The sequence below is a fragment of the Muscardinus avellanarius genome (genome assembly GCF_963383645.1).
Source record: "Muscardinus avellanarius genome assembly, chromosome: 4".
NCBI classification, from domain to species: Eukaryota; Metazoa; Chordata; class Mammalia; order Rodentia; family Gliridae; genus Muscardinus; species Muscardinus avellanarius.
Genome location: NC_137789.1, coordinates 21,532,566 through 21,555,431, shown reverse-complemented (window position 1 = coordinate 21,555,431; position 22,866 = coordinate 21,532,566). Strand labels below are relative to the sequence as shown.

The 22,866-nt window shown below is 42.6% G+C and overlaps 1 protein-coding gene across 1 annotated transcript in view; it reads left to right on the top strand.

Moving 5' to 3' along the window:
* DEPTOR (DEP domain containing MTOR interacting protein) overlaps positions 1–22,866 on the top strand; it is a gene marked incomplete at both ends in the record, with an annotated part of 174,851 nt that overhangs the window by 99,185 nt on the left and 52,800 nt on the right. Inside the window, 2 exons of the mRNA XM_080693525.1 lie at positions 18,350–18,535; positions 20,785–20,919. Of these exons, the coding sequence (XP_080549651.1) occupies positions 18,350–18,535; positions 20,785–20,919 (321 nt within the window). The remainder of the gene's footprint in view (positions 1–18,349; positions 18,536–20,784; positions 20,920–22,866) is intronic.

Here is a 22,866-nt window from a genome sequence, read left to right as displayed (position 1 = left end):
TCAGCATCTTGCCTTGCCTACCAGGAATACGGCTGGCCACATGTGGACTCTGATGAGTGTAACTCTGCAACTGCTTAAATTGAAATTTAGGAAGGGATCTCACACACACACACACACACACACACACACACACACACACACACTCTCATCCTGATTACAGTTGGGAAAATGTGTATTAATATTCAGAATCAATTTTTATTTCAATTTAAGTAATACTTTAAAATTATTTATATGTTATTTGAAAATTATCGCCAGGCATGGTGGTACACGCTTGTAATCCCCGCACTTGGGAGGCTGAGACAGGAGGATTGCGCAGGTTTGAAGCCAGCCTCAGCTATTTATTGAGGCTCTCAGCAACTTAGTGAGACCCTGTTTCCAAATAAAGTATAAAACAGGTCTGAGAGTATAGCACGAAGATAGAAAGCCCTGGGTTCCACCCCCAGTATTCAAAAAAAAAGAAAGAAAGAAAGAAAGAAAGAAAGAAAGAAAGAAAGAAAGAAAGAAAATTATCATAGCATTTTAAACCAAATCTCTAACATTTTATATAGCTTCCCCCCTTCCCCCTGCCTAAAAAGCCACACCTTTCTGGGCATGATGGTACACACTTGTAATCCCAGTACTTGGGAGGCTGAGGCAGGAGGATTTTAGGTTCGCAGCCAGCCTTAACTACTTAATAAGGTCATGTAAAACTTAGTAAGATCCTATTTCAAACTAAAGAATAAAATATAGGGCCGGGGGTGTAGTTCATAGGTAGAATGCCCCTTAGTTCAATCCCCATTACCCTCGCCCCTACACACAATGACATCCTATTTCAAAATAAAGAATTAAAAATAGGGCTGGGAAGCCAGACGTGGTGGCACACACTTGTAATCCCAGTACTTGGGAGGCTGAGACAGGAGGATTGCAGTTTCTCAGCCAGTTTCAGCTACTTAGTGAGACCCTATTTCAAAATAAAGAATAAAAAATAGGGCTGGGGGTGTAGCTTGGAGGTAGAATGCCCCTCACTTCAATCCCCAGTAACACACACACACACACACACACCACACACCACTGCACCTTACCTTCTCTGAGTGAGGACATTTGACCCACTGCAAGGCCTGCACCTCTCTTCTTCCATCCAAGGAAAACCTGCCTATCAGGATCTATGTCTTGGTCAACGTTCACTCTGCTATAATTCAAACAAATTGACCACACAACTTAGAGGAAGTAAGATTTAACTGCTCACAGTTTTTGGAGATTTGGGGGTTCAGTCCATGGGAGGTGAGTGGAGGGAGAGAGAGAAACCACAGAGCTCTGCTCTCACCCCACAGAGGCCAGAAGTGGAGAGCAAGCAGGGAGAGGGGGAAGGTTATATGATCTCCCGGGCCATACCCCAGGGACCCGCCTAACAACCAAGCCCTGTTTCCAAAATTGCTAGTTTGCGTCCATGATGGCTAAGGGGATATTCTAAATTCAAACCATTACCATCTCCATTCTGTTTTTGTTTGTTGTTGTTTTTTGACTTCAGCAAAAAACAAAGGGTGCTGAAGTCAAACCCAGGTCCAGGTCCTCACAAATACTAGGTGCGTGTTCCACACTTGGATCTATATTCTGTAAAATTTATTCCATCTATACCCCAGCTATTTCTCCAATTTTGGGTAAACTGGAAGTTGCCAAAGCCTCCATGTGATGAGGGGAGGGTTTTGAGTGGGTTTTACCTCAGTAGCCATAGGAAAAAAACAAAAAAAGGTGGTAGGAAGAGGTTAAATTTATCTTTATTATATATCTTGAATCACTACCTCCAAATTTTATCATTTCAAAATGCAACCAGTACAAGCCGGGCATGGTGGTACATGCTTGTAATCCCAGCCAGCACCTGGGAGGCTGAGACAGGAGGATCGCACAGGTTCAAAGCCAGCATCAGCTACTTAGGAGGCTCTCAGCAACTTAGTGAGACCCTGTTTCCAAATAAAATATAAAATAGGTCTGGGAGTATAGCCCGGAGGTAGAAAGCCCCTGGGTTTCACCCCCAGTAACACACACACACACACACACACACACACACACACACACACACACACACAAATGCAACCAGTACAAAAAATATCACTCATCTATTTTACATTCTTTTCATACAAAATCTTCCAAATACAGTGTTTATTTTATGCATACGTTAGATCCTCCACATTTCAAGTGTCCAGGAACCACATGTGTCTGGTGACAACTGTTGTGGGGAGCCCAGTTCTAGACCCTTGGGAAACCAGCACCAAGCGGGGTGGTGTCCTGGCAAATGTGCTTTGCTTTTAAGGTCCCTTTATCTCAGTGAGCTGCGTTCCTCTACAGGTGAGATCAAGGCGATCTGCACCCTGCAGTGCCAGTTTGGACACCTAAATAAAATGGGATGCCAGACACAGGCAACAGCAAATGTCCTCCTTTTCCCAGCCTGATGATTTCACAGTTACGTTTCCTTAGCCTTTTTTCAGTATGTATGTATGTATGTATGTATGTATGTATGTGTGTATGTATGTATGTATTTTTAGTGCTAGGAATTGAACCCAGGGGCATTCTATTTCTGAGCTACACTTCCAGTCCTATTTTATTTTGTATTTTGAGACAGGATCTCATGAAGTTGCTGAGGCTGGCCACCAACCTGCAATCCTCCTGTCTCAGCCTCCCAAGTACTGGGACTACGGGTACGCTGGTGTACCACCACACCTAGCTTAGCTTTTTTTTTTTTTTTTTTTTTTTTTTTTTGGTGAGGAAACTGAAAACACAAAGGTCATGGAAAGAATACACAGTTTATAAATGGCAGAGGCAGAAATAGATCTACAGTATCTGACTCTAGAGTCTGAGTTATAAGCCACTGCTCTTGAAGAGATACAATTGCTGTGCTTGTTAGGTTTCCATAAAGAAAACAGTATCCCTTAAACTTGCCTGTGTGTATCTACTGGACTGAATCTAGACCCAACTCTATACACCACCATTTACATCTTAAGTTCTTAAGATTTACACCATTTACATCTTAAGTTCTTAAGGTTTGTTTGGGGCTTCATTTTTTGCTTTTTTTTTTCTCTCTCTTCTTACCTTTGATTTTTACTATTATCATGAGTCAAAACTAGTGAGGTATCATTGTTTAGATGGGACTGACAAAGTCCCAGAATCCAAAGTCTCCTCTGAAATTCAAGGCAAAGTCTTTTGTACCTCTGTAAAAGATAATGAAGATCAAAATAAAAGTCAAGTTACATGCATCCAATATATAAAGTCAAGGTGTAAATATCTGCATTCCCAAAGGTAGGGATAGGGCCATAAAAAGGAGGGATAGGACCAAAACAGCAACTAAATCCAGTCGGGCCAGCATTTGCTTTTTTTGTTTGTTTTTCCTTGCCAACACTTATTTATTTATTTATTTATTTATTTATTATTTATTTATTTATTTTTATTGGTGCACTGTATTCATACATCATAGTGGGATACAAACTTTTGTAGACATACATGCACACATCACCCAGTCAGCCCCCACCTGATCCCCACCCCATTCTCTCCCCATCCCTCCCTCCCATGCTTGGCTTAGTGGTTGACATCTAGTATTATAGCAATTTATCCAAAATTAAAAATGATAATCTCACATAACAGTTTCATTTGTCTGATACCAAGCTTTTGATGACTTAAAGATAACATTTCAATATTTCTTTTTACTTTCTTTCTTACCAGAGAATATTTTTTTTTCTATTTTTTTTAGGTGAAACTATCATATATTTATATATTTATTTTTTAGAAAAAAAATCTATCCTAATATGGAAAATGGACTCTAGAAACCCAAAACGATCTTGAAAAAGAACAAAGCTAGAAGATATATATTTTCTGATTTCAAACCATATAAAGCTACAATAATTGAAACAGTGTAGTACTATTCTAAAGGCAGATATATAAACCATTGGAGTTAAATAAAAGCCTCGAGCTAAATTCTTCCCTATATTGTCAAGTTATTTTTGACAAGGTTTCCACGAACATTTGGTGGTGGAAATAATAATCTTTTAACTAAATATTGTTGAAAAATAATAATTACATGGAAAAGAATAAAGTTGGACCTTTACCTAATCCCATATACAAATATTAATTCAAAATAGATAAAAGACCTAAATATAAATCTTAAGACTATAAACTTTTAGGAGAGAATCTGGGTCATAAAACCTCACAACATTGAAATTGGCAGTGATTTCTTGGATATGATTTCAATGGCACAGGCAACAGAAGAGTATACAAACTCCCTAAAAAATGAAAAAAATATATTGTATGTCCAAAGACAATGTAAACAGAGTTAACAGTTACTAATAGAATGGGATAAAATATTTCCAAATGCTATATCTGAAAGTATATTAATATTCCAACTAGAAATCCTAAAAATTAACAACAATAAAGGCAAACAATACCATTTAGAGATAGGTAAAAGACTAACATAAATAATGAATCTCCACAGATAACCAATCTTAGTTGTCTGTTGGATGGAAAATCTTGTTTCTCTGGTTCTGGTGTGTGTTACCTATTTCTTCTTTGTAGTTAATCTCTTTGAGTATTTTCTCTAGCGCTGGTTTTGAAGACATAAATTCCTTCAGTTTCTGTTTGTCATGGAAGCTTCTTATTTCCCCATCTAATTTGATAGAAAGTTTTGCTGGGTAGAAAATTTTTGGCTGGAAGTTGTTATCTTTCAGAGTTTGGAATATGTTACTCCAAGCCCTTCTGGCTCTCATGACTTATTTTGGGAAGTCTGGAGTAATTCTAATTGGTTTGCCTCTGAATGTCACTTGGCCCTTTGTTTTTGTTGCCTTTAAGATTCTCTGCTTGGCTTCCACATTGGTCATTTTGACAATTATGTGGCGTGGGGATCCTCTTCTCCGATCCTGTCTAAAGGGAGTTCTATAAGTTTCCTGGATCTGTGTATCAACCTCTTGCTCTATGTCTGGAAAATTTTCTGCTATTACTTCCTTGAAGAGATTGTTGATCCCTTTGGTTTCACTTTCTTTTCCCTCCTCTATTCCAATGATTCTTAGGTTAGCTCTCTTAAAATGGGCCCATATTTCTTCAATATCAGATTCCTGCTGTCGGATATTTTTCCCTAGATTAGAAACTATGCGTTCATTTTTGGAATGATCATCTTCTAAGAGCGAGATTTTGTTCTCCATGTGGTCTAATCGGTTGTTTGTGCTTTGAATTGAGGCCTTTACTTCATTAATTGCATCCTTGATCTCTTTTTGGCTCTCTCTGAGTTCTTTTCGAAGCACCTCTATTATTTCTACAGTTATTTTCCTGATTTGATCTTCTAGAAATCTCTGATTTTCTGTTTTATCGGGTTCTGATGTTGTGGGGTTGTGGGCATTCATTGCTCCAGTATTATTCCTCTTTCCCATGATTTCGGAAGTTTGTGCCTTCTCTGGGTTCTTCCCTTGGGTCACTATGACTTCACTTAAGGTGTTCTGGATCTCGAGTCTGTAGTATCTCAGACCCCACTACTCCTTTACTGGGTTGTATCACAGAGTCTCCGACCCAGAGAGTCGATAGAGGCTGCTTTAGACTGTGGGGGGTGCCAGGTTGCACGCTTCCTATGGTGTGATATCTCTGCCACCGCCCCTCCCCCACTGGGTCAAGTCCCAGGGAGTACAGTACTGGGATTTCTCCTCTGTGGCCCGCAATTTGACTCACTGTTCTTGAGTACGCAGATGTAGCTGTACTGGATTCGGTGAATTCTCTGCTGCTGCCGCCGGTGGCAATATGGCGCCGCTGCTATGCCCTCGGCCGTGAGGCTGGCGTATTTCTTCTTGGTTTTGATTTCCCCTCTGAATCCCTGCAGCGTGTGCTGAGCTTAGCCACTGGGAGCTTTAGATTTTACCTGCGGCGAGAAATCCCGCCTGGCTGTTCTGCAGCGGCTCACCTCGGCTTGCTGTAGCCGTTCGGTGAAGTCGCCGCTGCCGCCGGCAGTATGGCGCTTCTGCCGCAGCCTTGGGCGTGAGGCCAGTGTATCTCCTCTGTGGCTCTGAGCTCTGTTCTCAGTCCGCTTTCTCTCTGGAGCCTGGTGATTTTTTTGTTTCTCTGGTGATGGTGTTTTCTGGCTATGAAAGGCGCTGATTTTGTGGTAATGGAGATTAGTTGTTAGCGGGCTCTTAAGCCCCGCTTTTCTCGGTCGCCATCTTCCCGGAAGTCCTCTTATTTATTTATTTTTGTAATCATACATCACTTTGGAATACAAGACATGAGAGGATATACAAGCACATATCATCCAATAAGCCCTCATCCAATCCCCATCCCATTCCCTCCCTCTCCCTCGATCCCATGCTTAATTGATTATCTTTGATATAACTGTTTACCCACCTCATGAGTTTTAAAGAGATTTCATCCTCCCCCATCCCCTTCCCTCTGATTGGTCACCTTAATTGCTTCTCAATAGGGCCCTTTCTACTACTCGATCTCCTCCTGTTACCCCTTTCCTCCTAGTTCTTGCTAATTAGGGGAAGCATCTGGATTTTATTTTCTGTGCTATTTCTCTGTGCATGCCGCATTGCAAGTTCCAATCCCACTCTTGATGGCCCCAGTAGTGGCCTGGCCACCCGGAGGACTCTGATCCCGACCTCGCTGGCCCCAGCACTGGCCTTGCCTCATGGGAGGCCCCGATCCTGGCCTCGCTGGTTGGGCCAGCATTTGATCTTGCAACCCTGCTTCCAGCATCAGTGGCGTTGTGGTGAGAAGAGATCTCCAAGGGCCTCGGTGGCCCTGCCCCCACAACCTTGCTGATCGCCTGGGGTTTTTACTGCCATTTGAGTCTGGCTCTCTGACTCGCAGCTAGCAGCCTTTCTTTGTGATTGGTCCACATTTCTGGCATTTCTAAATCTCAGTGTTTTTTTTTTTTTTTCTTGCAACCTTGGCTTCACCCTCACAACTTCACAAAGTGCCCAGTTTGGACCTGCTTGCAGAAATTCCGACCCTTGTCACATACTGCCTGGCTTCCCAGGCCTGCATGGCTTCCTTTTACCAGCAAAGTCAGCATTCCATGGACTCTGTAGACTCAGAGATGGGCCATCTAAAGAAAAGTAGTCACACCCTCCTCAATTATTGCCAATGGGACCTTTTTTTTTTTTTTTTTCAGTACTGGGGATGGCTCCCAGGGGCATTCTATCTTTGAACTACACCCCCAGCTCTATTTCCTTATTCTTTGTTTTGAAACAGGGTCTCACTGAATTGCAAAGGGCCTCACTAAGTAGCTGAGGCTGTCTGCAAACTGCAAACTGCGATCCTCCTGTCTCACCCTCCCAAATGCTGGGATCACAAGCGTGTGCCACCACGCCCGGCTACAATGGGACTTTTTAAATCAGAGCTGCTGGGCCTGCTTCATCCAGGCTGCCACTGACCCCAAGTCCATCTGGGTCACCCCAGGCCCTAATACCACCTGGGCTGCCCGTGGCCCCAGCTCCATGTGTTTCAGACCTGGTCCCAATTCCATCTGCCGTCTCCATCATGGCCACAGCTTCCTCTTTCTTTCCAACCGTCTTCCTTCCTTCCATGACGTCCTCGCTCTGGGCTGCAGCTTGACACATGCCTTTCTAGCCAAACTGCAAATCTTTAAAGTCTGTCTGCCTTAATTTCCGCTCTGGAAATTTGGAGTACAGTTCACTGAACATGGACATCAAAAGCCGTAAGGCAGAGTGAATATTTTACTGTTCTGAGATTTCCTCTGCCAAGTTAATCAGCCCATTGTCTTAAAGTTTGGCCCCACACAAAGTTTCAGGACACAGGCAAAATTCAGATAGGTTCTTTGCCAAAGTGTAAGGAATGCGGCCTCTAATCCATTTCCCTGTGGGGTCATCTTTGCCGTCCATAATCTCCTGAGCACAGGCCCTACCATCCAACTTTCTAGCTACATTCTGGACTTTCCTCTTTCCTCTCAAAATCCAGTTCCAAAGACTCATGATCCACAGGGTCAGATTTAGGTGTAATAACAATCCCGGGTCTTTGGTACCATTTTTTTTTTGTATCCATCAGCATTCTTTCAGCTTTAATCTAAAGATTAACAATGTAATTCAGGGGAAAGAAGATTTATTTTCTTATGGTTTCGGATTCAGTCCATGTGAGGTCAGAGACCTCAGATCTCAGAGCAGGGTAGCTAGAAGCAGAGAATGGAAGAGCACATGGGCCCTACGTCCCAGGCGCTGGAAAAAGAGAGCAGAAGGAGGAGGGATCATCTAGAATCTCTAAGGCTGTTCCCCCAGGAACCACCTCCTGCCACACTCTACCAGCCTACCCAGTACTGCCCAAGTTAATCCAATACACGGGATTTATCCACTTCTGGGATTACATGGCTCCTGACTCAGTGAAGTCAACCCTGACTATCAATAAGTGAGCTCTTTAGAAGATATTTAATATCTAACTATATAAGTATTGATCCAGGGTATGATCCCAAATTCAAAGGATATGTCTTAAATGCCCAGCCTTCATTGTGAGGTCCTTTGAAGTTTTACTATCAACAAAACATATTCTCACTATTTTCTTTCTCTTTCTTTTTTCCCCCTTTTCCCTCCTTCTCTCCCTCCCTCCCTCTATTCCTTTCTTTCTTTTTCTTTCGTTTCGGTTTCTTTATCTTTTTTTGTGTGTGGAACTGGGTATCAAACCCAGGGCATTCTACCTTTAAGCCCCACCCTCAGTCTTATATTTTTTTCTTTATTTTGAAGCAGGGACTTACTAAATTGCAGAGGGCCTCACTAAATAGCTGAGGCTGGCCATAAAGCTGCAATCCTCCTGTCTCAGCCTCCCAAGTACTGGGATTACAAGCATGCGCCACCACACCCAGCTTTTCTTTTGCAGTGCTGGAAACCAATCCTAGGATCTCATGCTTGGCAAACACTCTACCATTATCCCACAACCCTGATTCCAGAATAATTTATAGTTTATAGAGGTGGAGTGATACTGGGGATTGAACGCAGGGGCATTCTACTTCTGAGATATACTCCCAGCCTTTTTTTTTTTAATATTGTTTTTGTTTTTGTTTTTGAAATGGAGTCCTATTAGGTTGATGAGAGTCTCTCTATGTGGCTGAGGCAATCCTCAAACCTCCTGTTTCAGCCTCCCAAGTATTGGGATTACAGACATGCGCCACTATGTCCAGAAAGAACAATATTTTTAATGGTGTCTTATTGAAAAGTATTAATCTCTACATATTTCCTTTTCACCTGCCTCATAACTTGGCATTACATCTTTGCAGGGGAGAGTCTAGAGAAGATGTCAAAAAATGGGGTTGAGTTAATTTTTCAAGATTTCTAGCATGGCTCTACCAGTCTCTCTAATACTGATGTTATGAGAACTAAATGATAGAACCCTAAAGTGTGCTTTGGTCCAAGGCCTTGATTGCTCTGTGTTAGCTGATGACTATTATCATTGCTTTTATCAAAATCCTCATCATCAGACAGCTCCTCCATTTCTGGTCTTAATATCTCACACAAAATATATGCTGAATATGTACTTGTTAAATAAATCAGCACTCAGGTACTTTGAATAGCCTTTTGGATGTATGCCAATAATCCCTAAAGATCTAGAATAGAGTTTCAGATTTCTTTCATTGAATTATGTATCTAAAGTATTGCATTTGCCAGCCAAAATAGACTTGTTTTTCAGCCTTACAGCACAATCTGGTCTATGAAAAACAATCCCATTCCTGAAAAACTGATCCCTTTTCTGTATGTTGTCATCTTTTAAAAAAAGATTGTTACCAGGTATGGTGGTGGCTCACTTATAATCCCAGCACTTGGGAGGCTGAGACAGAAGGATTATACAAGTTCAAAGCCAGCCTCAGCTACTTAGGAGGCTCTCAGCAACTTAGTGAGACCCTGTTTCCAAATAAAATATAAAATAAGTCTGGGAGTGTAGCCTGGAAGTCGAAAAGCCCCTGAGTTCCAACCCCAGTATCACACACACACACACACACACACACACACACACACACACACACAAATATATATATATATAATATCTGGAATGACCACAGCTATTATTTAGTGATACATATAGAAGAATAAAGCACAGCTGACCTTTTTATACCTTTACATTTCTGGCAGTAAAACATGGAAGTCAATGAGAACGGCATTTTTTTATTTTCTTCTTTTCTATTATCTTTGCTAAAGTTACTTTCACTCCTTCCTTTCCTCTTTTCCCTCTTCCCTTTAGTCAATCAAATAAGCCTTAACAAGGTTATAACTTGGTGTATGTGAAGAGTTTAATAATGTTAGCTAATAGGACTTTATGTTTTAAAATCAATTTCCTGCTTTCACATCCTCTTCTTAATGTTGTCAGTACAAAGGAAGTAATTATTTTAGCCTCTGACTCATTGCTGTTATTGCCTCTTGAAAAGTTTTGTACTAAGCACCAAGCGCTGTCCTTAAAAACAATCACTTCATCTTCTTGATCCAGTGAATTTCGCTGCATCAGGAAAGAGGGCTCCGTCAATTACTACCTCCCTTTAGGATGGTAGGAGATGGGTCATTATGGCCTCAAGTACTGCTCAGATTTTCCATTAAAAGAAGGCTTCCTGCTATAATTCATTCTCAATCCATGTTTTCTCCCAAGCCCTTGGAAAAAAACAAAAGCAATATTAGTATTGTTTCAATGTTGGATATTGAAACATACAGTTCTAGCCGGGCGTGGTGGCCCACCCTTGTAATCCCAGCATTCAGGAGGCAGAGACCGGAGGATCCCGGTTGCCGGACAGCCTCAGCTACTTAGTGAGGCCCTCTGCCACTTAGTGAGATCCTGTTTCAAAATAAAGAATAAAAAATAGGGCCAGGTGTAGCTCAGAGGCCAGATGCCTCTGGGTTCCATCCCCAGATCCACAAAAAGAAAAAAGAAAAAGAAACATACAGTTCTACATTACACCAGATGCTTGGGTTTTCTGGGATTGTTATACTCCAAGAAAAGGGAGACCACATCATACAAATCCATACGCTTAAATCATGTCTCTCTTAAGCTCGTTCTTAATGATCTCCCTTCTTCCTCATTATAATAGTGATTCTCTTTATTCCCTTTGCTGTTAAAGACCTCTTTTTAAACCATACTAAATTGTTTATGTGAGCCTAAATCTGAGACCATCTTTTAACATTTTCTGGTATTATACTATTTAGGGAACCGTGGATGTCGGTAGCCCTCCCCCCAGTATTATCATGCTCCTAGACTTAGTTCATGTATCTCATCATGACTCTTGTGTTGTGCCATTTTCCAGAAAGCATTTCAAGGAGGAATGAAAGTATGTGACCTTCCTCCTTCCGACTAGATAAGTAGTTTAAAATGTCTTTTATATTCAGCTGAACTTGTAGACCTCATGATAAGTTTTCATATTCATCCTCAGACTACATGTGTGGGTGGAATGGAAGTCAATCTTTCATTACTTTGTCTCTGCTAAAATCATGATAATAATATATTAGGAAAAAATGTAGCCATATTTTCCAAAAAAGAAAAAGATAGCACATGTGCACTGTGTCACTATTGTTTTGGTAGACTTGGTGACATTTCTCTCATGCTTTCTGCAATGTAAGGGGTCCAGTGTATGGGGATCAGTTTCCTTTACCCTAAGTGTGGGCTTAGTGCTTCTGAGCCCCAAGTTTCCTAAGTAATAAGCTCCTTTCTACTTACATGCCCCCTCCACGCTTTTTGGCAATGTCTACTTTTCCTATTTTATATCCCATTAACACTAAGCAGGTCCCTAGAGAATTCTGCCAAAGCAAAAGGGAACACTTGGAGAGTCCCAGAAAGTACAAATTGCATTAAGAAAATTTGTCAGTTTTCAGAGATAGTTGTTGATGAGATCACAACTGGACACTGAATTTGGGATCCCTGTTTAGAAATGAATGATGAAAATGCTAATGAGAGAATGAAGTCGATCAAGCTGTATATAGCACAACATTTACTATCACAGTAAGGTCCTTTATACCACTGGTATCTGAGAAATGGAGAACTGGAAACAACTTTAGGATTTTGAATCACCAATAAATGGTTCTTCATTTTTTTTCATTTTCTGAGTTTTTTCCCCCCCGGATTATATATTGTTTTTTCCCTGTACTTAAAAAGCAGAAGTTGCTTGTTTAGCAAAAAAAAAAAAATTAATAAGAAGAATGCCATGTGAAAGTATATAAAGAAGTAATATTTTTCTGATTGGAATATTATCTGTTTTTGGGGGGGTTATACTTATTTAATTCCTGGCTGTAAAATAGATTTTTGCCTGCCTTTCATTCATTCTTTTTTCTTGTAATACTGGGGATTAAGCCCAGGGGAATTCTATCTTTGAGCTGTGCCCCCAGCCCTTTTTATTTTTGGTTTGGATCAGGGTTTTGCTACATTGCTGAGGCTGTCCTAGAACCCACTATCCTCCTTTCTCAGCCTCCCACATACTGGGATTAAAAGCATGCATCTCCACACCTGGCTAAAAATTTTGGCTTTCTTAAGGTAGATGCTTACTAAATCTTACTTTATCTTGGCACACACTCCTTCATTTCCTGCTTTCCTTTGACTTCAGAGGTTTAAGTATCTTCAGTAGGATTTTTGCTAAACTTGACCTAGTTATCTGGTTAGGAGTTTTCTGCTCATGAGAGGAGGGCAAAATGTTCTTTGACAGATGGGCAGAAAGACAGAGGAAATGGGTTCTGTATAGGAACTTCAGTGGACCAAGGCTGAAGTCCGACCTTGGAAGTCTAAGACAGAGAAAATCAGAACACTATATATTGGTCTGGGGGTGTAGCTCAGTAGTAAGGTGCTTTCCTAGCATGTTCAAGGCCCTGGATTCAAAGAAAGAAGAAAATATCAGTTGCCATGGCAAACCTTTTACATCTTTTACATGAATTACCCCATTTCTTCTTCTTCATTTTTTTTCCCCCCTGTACTCCCAGGGGCATTCCTAGCTACACCTCCAGCCCTATTTTTAATTTTTATTTCAAAACAGGCTCTCACTGAGTTGCAAAGAACCTCACTAAGTAGTAGCTGAGGCTGTCCATGAATCTCGATCCTCCTGTCTCAGCTTCCCAAATGCTGGAATTACAAGCATGCCTCACCACGCCCGGCTTCTTCTTCACCTTAACAAAGAAACTACAGAAAATGTACTGAGATTTGAAATGTCTAATAAGATACCCAGTTCACACACTAGCCAGGAAATGTGGCAGACCTGGTATCAAAGCCGACATTCTCTCACTCTAAAATCTGTGCTCTTCACTGCAATGTATTATTTCCTAAGACTTACTCGGCATTAGAGGGTTTTCAGTAAAGACCCAGCTTAATCGTTTGGTTGCTATATGAGACGGTGTGTCTCAGTGACTTTGCCATGAAGAGCTTTCCAGTGAGCAGATGCAAGGGTCACCTTCTAATCACAGTGCTGAGGTACATCGCGGGACCATGCATGGCACTTTAGAGGCGCTCACTGGTGGAATAAAGGAATGTCATGTGTGGTTTATTGATGACATAGTGTGGCTGACTACCTGCATGCATGCGTGCGTGCGTGCGTGCGTGCGTGCGTGCGTGTGTGTGTGTGTGTGTGTTCAATGTGGATTCAATCCCATAGTACTGGGGATTGAATCCAGAAGCATTCTACCTCTGAGCTATACTCTCAACCCTATCTCACTTAATTTATTTTATTTTGAAGCATGGCCTTGCTAGGTTGTGCAGGGCCTCGCCAAGTTGCTGAGGCTGGATGTGAATCTGCAATCTGCAATCCTCCTGTCTCAGCCTCCAAAGTACTGGGATTACAGGCATGCAGTCTCATATCTGGCTCACCTTTAACTTTTGAAGGTACATTTATATATGTTACATCTAGGGCGACACTCACACACAAAGCAAGTGTATGAAACCCAGTGTTTATGACATTAGGTTTTTTTTGTGTGGCTCTGGGGATTGAACCCAGGGCAGTCTACCTCTGAGCTACATCCCCAGCCTATTTTTTATTCTTTATTTTGAAACAGGGTGTCACTAAGTTGCTGAGGGCCTCACTAAATAGCTGAGGCTGGCTGCAAACCTGAATCCTCCTGTCTCAGCCTCCCAAGTACTGGGATTACAAGCATGCACCACCACGCTAGGCTTATAACATTAATTTTTAATGAGAGGGAAAGAATACCTTTAAAAAAATAATGGGTTAGCTGGGCGTGGTGGCGCACGCTTGTAATCCCAGCATTCTGGAGGCTGAGACCAGAGGATCACAGTTCATGGACAGCCTTAGCTACTTAGTGAGGACTTCTGCAACTTAGTGAGACCCTGTTTCAAAATAAAGAATAAAGAAGAGGGCTGGGGGTGTAGCTCAGAGGTTAAATGTCCCTGGGTTCCATCCCAATATCCGAAAAAAATTAATAATAATGGGTTGACACCGATGCAAATGATACACGTTCTGGTTACTTCTCTCTTCTGAAAGTAGAACTTCACTGCACCAGCGCCAACCACACAGCTGGGTGGAGGAACACAGGTCACCTTCATTGCACCAAAGGAAGTAGGCTGCTCCCGAGGCGTAACACCCAAATCAGTCCCTGGAAACTGAAGTGGGACATTAAATGTGCTATCATATAAAGTGGAATTCTCATAAACCCAATGGCAGTGGTGTCTGTAAATGATAATAACAGTAAAAACAAGAGCCATGGATGTAAAATAATTAGGGTGTAATTTACTCGGTCTTACAATCTGTTTGGCATTATGTGATGATTAAAGGCTATTCAAATTTAACCCTTGTATTGTAGATGGTGTATTTGCCAGTCGGCTATAGATGGTTGGAGCCAGGGCGAGTGGAGGAAGGCTGAGTGTGAATTAAGCCCTAGGTCTGTAATTAAAGCTGGAGGAGACATGAGCAGCCAGATTTGCACTTCAATTAAAAATACTTTAAGACACTTTTTTTTTTCTCTAATGGAATTGTTTGCATTCAGATTGCTTTGCAGGACTTGTTTTTTTAAATACTGGAATCAATACTTTATTGTAATTTATTATACTAAGAGAAAATAGTAGGTGTTAGTGAATATATACAGAGCTATATATAATATATACACATATATATGTGTGTGTGTGTGTGAGAATCACAGGTTCATGGCCAGCCTTATCTACTTAGTGAGGTACTCTGCAACATAGTGAGACCCTGTTTCAAAATAAAAACTAAAAATAGGGCTGGTTATATAGCTAGAATGCCCCTAAGTTCAATCCCCAGCACCACACACACACACAGACACACACACACACACACACACACACACACACACACACACAAACAATCTGATTATGCACAAAGGAGCCAGGAATTATAGATATACTATCGATTTATACTTGGCTTATTTCTTGGTCCAGGCTGCATTAAGTAAGCATCTCACAAGTCCAAGAATGGATGATTTACTAATAATATGCAGAATAGCTGGACATGGTGGCCTACACCTATGATCCCAGTACTTGGAAGGCTGAGACAAGAGGACCCCAGGTTCAATCAAGGCCAGCCTCCGCAATTTAGCAAGACCTTCAGTAACTTATCAGATACTGTTTCAAGAAAATAAAACAAAAAGGACAGAAGTCATACCTCAGAAGTGGAAAACCCCTGGGTTCCATCCCCAGTAAACCCCTTCTCAAAAAAAAAAAAAAAAAAAAAAAAAGAAGATGCAGAATTACTACTGAGTTAAAGTGTCTTGAAAGCCAACATCATTAATTTGGCCAGAGTGACAGTTTATTACTTCTTAATGATTGTGAATAACCCTTGAGAATCATTAGGTTAAATGTTGGCTGTAATACTCATAATAGGGACCCCACATTCTGAGGCTCTGGTAAAATACCTAGTAAGCACAAGGTGTTTTACAAAGTGGCACTGGGTTTAAAGGTGCTAGTAACTTATTCTTCCATTTCAATTTCCATTCCATCGTCCGCATTTAATCTCCAAGACATGAAGAAGAACTATACATGAACAGATGCGGATGATAAACTCAGTGACAGCCTTCGCCTTGCTGGCATTAACCTGGAGAGGATGTAGCACTGTTTGTGAAATGTCACCGGAGGCTGGGAAGCAGTTACCTTGCTGATAAAGGGGTTGATGTGGTTTGTAGTTGGTTGAGTTGGATTGTTTTCCTAGTGGTTCTTAGAATAATGAATCTCACAATCCAAAAAAAGAAATTGCCAATAATATGTATTTTTCTTTTTAATTTTTTCCCTTCATTTCATAAAGCCCTGGGGGGCGGGGGGAAGTACCCGGCATGTAATCTGCTTAATTCAATACCTGTTAGGTAGATGGATGAATGACCGAACAGCCAACAAATAGTCATGGTATAATTTCAAAATAAAGGAAAGCTTTTAAACTAGGAAGAACTAAATGCATTGTCCTCTTTCCTGTTCTGGTTTCTCCCTGGCCCAGCAAGCCCTCCCTGACCTACCATGAGCCCACAGACTGGTTTGGGGTGGAACTGCTGGACAGGTGAGCGGCCAGAGGCTCAAAGTTAGCTCTGCTGTGGGGCTGCCTGTCCTGACTCCCCACCGTGGACCACACGTGGTCGTCCAGGATTGGGGTGTAACAGGGTGACGAAGACACAGTCTGTGCTCTCAAGCAGAGTAACTTTCTTTGGGGAAAAACATATACTCTCTCCATCTAAAAATCCCACGCCATTGCCATATGTTAAGTGTCACAAAAAGACTGCCTGTTACCAGGCACGCAGGTGACAAAAGATGCTGGGGAGGAACCTGGGGAGGGAGTGTGGGGGAAGAGGGCATTTCACCGTAACTTGAGTCTCTTCTGATTTTGAAGCCTGTACAAGTATGTAAACATATGGCCTGTGTTGCTTTGGGCTCAGAAGTTGTAGCTATGTGGCCTGCAGCAAGTTACCAAGCTGACTTATGACCCAATTCTTCCATTGTGAAATGAAGATAAGAGCAATATTTGCCTGTCAGAGTGACTGCGAGGGGGGCGGGGCTTCGTGGCAGATCACTTGCCTAGGCTGCACCAGGCCCTGGGCTGGATTCCAAGCATGCGGTGCGGGTGGGGATCTTACACTCAGCTAACTGTCTCCCTACCCCCTAGACTCCCTTCAGCTTCCTCTGGTAACCACCACTCCACTGTCTTTAGCAATTCCCCTGCTGTGGACATTTCATATAAGTACCATTATATAATGTGTGTCCTCTGTGTCATCTTTACAACTCTGTGATGATGATGATGATGATGATGATGATGATGATGATGATTTTCAGTACTGGGGATGGAACGCAGGGGCATTCTACCTCCAAGTTACACCCCCAGCCCTATATTTTATTTTTTATTTTGAAACCAGGTCTCACTAAGTAGCTGAGGCTGGCCGCGAACCTGCGATCAAGATTTGTCCTAGCCTCCCAAATGCTAGGATTACAAGCATGCACCTCCATGCCCAGCTTGACTATAATTATTTCAAGATTAAAAGTGTAAAAAGTAGGGCCTGCGATGTAGCTCAGTGGTAGAGCACTTCTTGGCATGGGCAAGGACCAGGGTTCAATCCCCACACCACACATACACACAGGCAATGGGGAAAATAAGTGGTTCAGGTGTGCTGTGGGATGAATGCTACTGGGTGCTGGGTACACAGGAAACTTTGACCACTGCCCTAAAAAACATAGGGTTTAGAAGGAGAAACAGAGAGAAGGTAGACAATAAAGGTGGGGGCGAGTTGGGGTAGGTACAGAACACAGGATCTGGAGAGATACCACAAAGAATCAGGTCAAGGAGTTTCCCAGAGGAATTATTTAGCTGTGTGTGTGTATGTGTGTGTGTTTTGCTGGGGATTGAACCCAGAGGCATTCTACATTTGAACTATACCCCAACCCTTTTTTATTATTTATTTATTCTTGTTTGTTTGTTTGTTTTGGGTGCTAGAGATGAAACCTGGAGCAGTCTACTTCTGAGCTACACCACCAGCCCTATTTTATTCTTTTATTTTGAAACAGAGTCTAAGTTGCATAGGGCCTCACTAAGTTACTGAGGCTGGCTGTGAACTGCTGATCCTCCTATCTCAGCCTCCTAAGTACTGGGATTCCGAGTGTAAGCCACCACGCCCAGCTTATAAAAATATTTTGAGACAGGGTCTCACTAAGTTGCTGAGAGCCTTGCTAAGTTGCTGAGGCCAGCCATGAACCTATGAATTTCCTATCTCAGCCTCCCAAATACGGGGATTCAGGCCTGTGCTGCCATACCTGGCTGCATAATTTTAATGCGTGTGGCATGTGGCAAGAATTTGGGACCACCTGTGGACAGACCACAGACCCATGTGGCATCTGTAGAACTGAGCTCTTTCTCGGGACTTTTGACCCTGTTGGCTGGAGTTTGCTGGCTGCGGTGCGCAGCGGCCAGGATGCCAGGCATTCCTTACCGGCTCTGTCTTCTCCCCAGTGTCCAACAAGCACCCGTTTGTGGACAGCAATCTTCTCTACCAGTTCAGAATGAACTTCCGTCGCCGGCGAAGACTGATGGAGCTACTCAGTGAAACGTCCCCCTCCTCCCAGGAGACTCACGACAGTCCCTTCTGCCTGAGGAAGCAGAGCCACGACAATCGCAAATCCACCAGCTTCATGTCAGGTACGTCAGCTCCATTGTTTTCTGTCAACACCTGTCTTTGCTTTCTGAGAAATGGCACAGTAATAGTTCTTTTTTTGTGAGATTCTGTTCTCTGGCGAATTCCTATTTAGTATACAAATAAAAACTAAAAGCCAACTTGCTTTCAGGTAGCTAACTTAAATGCCATAAAGTCTGTTTTATGAAATTATTATCATTTTTTTTTGGAACTGGGGATTAAGCCCAGGGGCATTCTATTTTTGAGCCACACCCCCATTCCTATTTTATTTTTATTTTGAAACGGGGTCTAGCTAGGTTAATCAAAGTCTCAGTTTGCTAAGGCTGTACTTGAACCCGCAATCCTCCTGTCTAGACTTCCCAGTACTAGGATTATAGCTGTGAACCACCATGCCTGGCTCATGTTTTATGAAAACTTGTGCTTGTATTATAGACGGCTTCTTCAAGCTCCATTTCATACCTTCTTTACTTTTCATTTGTAAACAATTTTTATATATCATTAGTGATTCAGTTTTCTAACCCACAACTTTGAAAGTCTATTTTAAGGATGAACAAAGGACTTCTGTGCACCACATACACGTAGACACCGGAGCCTGTGGTGCTACTTGAGAAGTCAAACTGTCTCATGTTTACGATTAGCAATTGTCGGTCACCAGTGGTGGTGACGGATGTCCACGGAGATGACCCCGCTCACCCAGAAAAGCTGAACTTGAAGTAAATGTCATTCTGTTGAAGAGACTGAAATCTTGAACTCTGAAAACCTGGCATTCATTCAAGGAACTTGTTGGCTTAAGGTTTGGAATACTGGGCTTAATCCAGTACCAAAGTAGGGAATCATGTCTTGGTCACACTTATAGCTGTATGTGTGGAGACATTTCTGAGTCCCAGTAGGGAGACAGCCTGGTTACATGAATTTTCTCATTTAATTCACAGTATAACACCAAGAGAAAGGATGTTTCAAATGCTCATTTTATAAATGAAGAAAAAGGCAGAGAGAGGAATTAAGCCATTTACCTGGGCATTAAAGTGGAGAACGGAGCTGGGCCTTGTATCAGCTCTGTCTTGGTCCAGTGCTCACTTTATACTGGCCCCTTCCAAGCCCCACACATCCCTGGTTCCTCAGACATTGCCAGGCTGGATCAGAGAATGAAGCAAGAGCTGTTTTGGGAAAATAAAACGACCTAAAGGTCAGGACCCTAAAGCTTGTGCTTCAAGGGCGACCTGGGCAGACCTAAAGGACACACCACTTACGTCTTCTTCAGGTTGTGCTCTTCTGCAGATGCAGAGTTTACTATCCCATTGGTACAGGGGCTGACCTGTTTCTTGAGTGGGTTTAACAGACCTGAGAAAAATGATGTTAACAAGGAGGATGTAGTAACTGTAATTCCATAAATCTAGTGCTTAATTTTTGTTTCCCACCTGCCAGGCAGTGTGCAGAGTACTCTCCATTTTAATTTTGCCTCGTGTATATATGGGGGGGGGTATAGGGATATTCAAGCTCCGAGCTGTACCCCAAGCCCTATTTTATTTTTATTTTAAAACAGGATCTCACTAGATTGATGACAGTCTCAATACTTGCCAAGGCCATCCTCAAACCCGTGATCCTCTTGTCTCAGCCTCCCAAGAGCTGAGATTACAAACACGTGCCCCGACGCCCGGCTTTTCTTTACCTTTTAGACCTTCCTGTTGTCGAGAGCCAGCCTGCTCCATGGCAGGAAGAAACAAACCAGAAAATCGAAGACACACAGCCTCACGCAACACTTTCATAGCCTGAATGTGCGCTCTGTATTTTAAGCTCCTTCACCCGTGGCTCTGAGTGATTAATGGTTTAATATTAAATCAGGGAGCGTTTACTATCACTGTGCATTCATCACATGAGGCGCCAGCACCGAGTTTCCATCCTGGCAGGGACTGCTGGGGTTTGGTTGTTCTTGAAATAATATCAGACTTTCGCGGACATAATCCATAATCTATAATCCTCTCATCGCACAAAGCCTGGGAGATAACGTTATTCTTCCTTGAGAGTCAGGGAAACGGGGGCTCAGAACAGGGGGAGGTGATGGCCCAGATTATGCTGCCAGGGGCAGAGCTGTGCCTCAAATTCTTGCTTTTCCAATTCCAAAGCCAGCATGCTTTTTTGCCCTGGCAAATGTGCCTTGCCTCTCCATAACTTGCAGCTAAAAGCCCGGGGGCTCTAGGGAACCAAGATCGCCCCCACCACCACCCATGGTGACTATGCCTCTTTCTTTCTGCAGTCAGTCCCAGCAAGGAGATCAAGATCGTGTCTGCTGTGCGGAGGAGCAGCATGAGCAGCTGCGGCAGCAGCGGGTACTTCAGCAGTAGCCCCACCCTCAGCAGCAGCCCCCCGGTGCTCTGCAACCCCAAGTCTGGTGAGTGCTCAAAAAGGTGTCCCTGCTCCTGATGGCGGGGACAGGGGTGGAGGTGTAGGCCGGGTTCCCTGGGAAACAGATGGCATTGGGATGGAAAGAGACTAGGGTTGGGGAATCTTCTGAGAGCATGCTGTTGGGCTAACACAGGTCTAAGGGAAGGGAGGGAATTAGGATTGGCCAGAGGGAGAAACAGGGGTGCAGTGAAGTATCAGTGACAGCTACGGTGAACCCCAAGAAGAGTTCTGGGGTTGGCGTGGCCCTGCAAAGTTGCATGGACTTGCAATGAGGGGGATGGGCCTTGGCACCCACAAGTTGATCAGTTATTAGGTGTTGGCTGTCCCAGAGAGAAAGGCATGACTTTGGTCAAGGCAGCTCTCTTCAGAAAGATGCTTCCCTAAGACAGCTGAGGGCTGTCTGCCATTAGTCCCTTAGTCCTCAGAGGGGTTTAAGCATGGAGCAGGGGAAGCTGTCATTCCCCAGACTTGCAGATTACTGAGATCTATCAGCGGCCAGTGTTTCCAAGGAAGAAGGATGGGTCCATGCAAACCCATCAATTCCTGGAATTCCTTGGTGCCATGCACTTTCAAAATCAACTTCCATGGCCTTTACTTGCCAGGGAGAGAAAAAAAATCTAGGCTGAACTATTGCTGATGAACTTGTACTTAGAAACAGTCCTTCTTGGAGCCAATCGGTTTTCAGCACTCCAGAAACCTGTAATCCATTGGTGAGACCTGGTGAGACCTGGTTCTCACCATCCCCAGACCCATTGACCTCACTGTTCTCCTTCACAGGAGGAGACTGATTGGTTCATAATGCTTACCTTTATTTATTTAGTGCACTGTCCACCATCAGTTCAGGGTTTCGCCTTCCGGGCACTTTGTTCCTTTCCTTCATGTTATTTCCTCTTCATCAGATGCTGGAGATACAGAGATGAGAGGTCATGACCCTTCAGCTCAAATGAACACATCATCTTTGTTGGAAAAACACAAACATTACATTAGTGAGAATAAGGACTAAGAGGTGTCATTCAAAAGGCTTGAAGGGAAAATTGTCATCTCATGCTATTATAGCAGAAGGTGTCTTTTTCCTGATGGAAATTTTTTTGGCCTTTTTGAAGATAGTGGCAGGAATAAAGTTATAACTTATAAATGGATGAAGAAATCTGCTTCCATCCCAGTCCTGGCTGATCAATCATCAGATACCCATGTACTGCCGGATTTTGTGTTTTTGTGCTGACAAGAGAGAATGAAAAAGGAGAATGGCTTCTTATAAATAGGATAGTTGGTACCTGCCTACCATGTGAGAAGCCCTGGATTCCATCCTTATAGCCACAGTTAGAAAAAAAAAAGAGAGAAAGAAAAAATAGGATATTCAGAGCTTGGATAGAAATATAAGCAGCTTTCTCTGAGTTAAATCTGTGTTTCAATAGATCTGTGTTTCAAAAAAGGTTTAGCCATGCTATCCCTGTTTAACATATACATAGATAGCTGTACTTTTTTTGCACATACTAGGCAAGCTGCCTGCTATTGAGCGCCCATCATACATATTTTGATTACATATGATAATACATGAGCAAAAGGTTCATCACTTAAATTAGCAACACATCTATGTGCTCTTGGGTGGATTATACTGTTTGCTATTTCTCCTCATCCTTGGATCAAAGGGAAGAGATCTGAATAGCAAGCAGGAAAGAAAGCTGCCTTCCTTGGGTATCTGAGGACCAGCTCTGTCAGGGCTGGATGTGGCTCTAGAATCTCACTTCTTACCCATATTCTAATAAGTGTCTTCCTTAACCCCTGAAAGGGTTCCCAGCACCCAGTGGATTCATCTGTGATTTTCTTTTCTCAAGCAGATAGCCAGATATTCGAAGTAAGTTACTTAAAAATTAACCACCCATATATACAAGGTCATATTTTTAATAGCTTATATAAATGCCTTATATATATA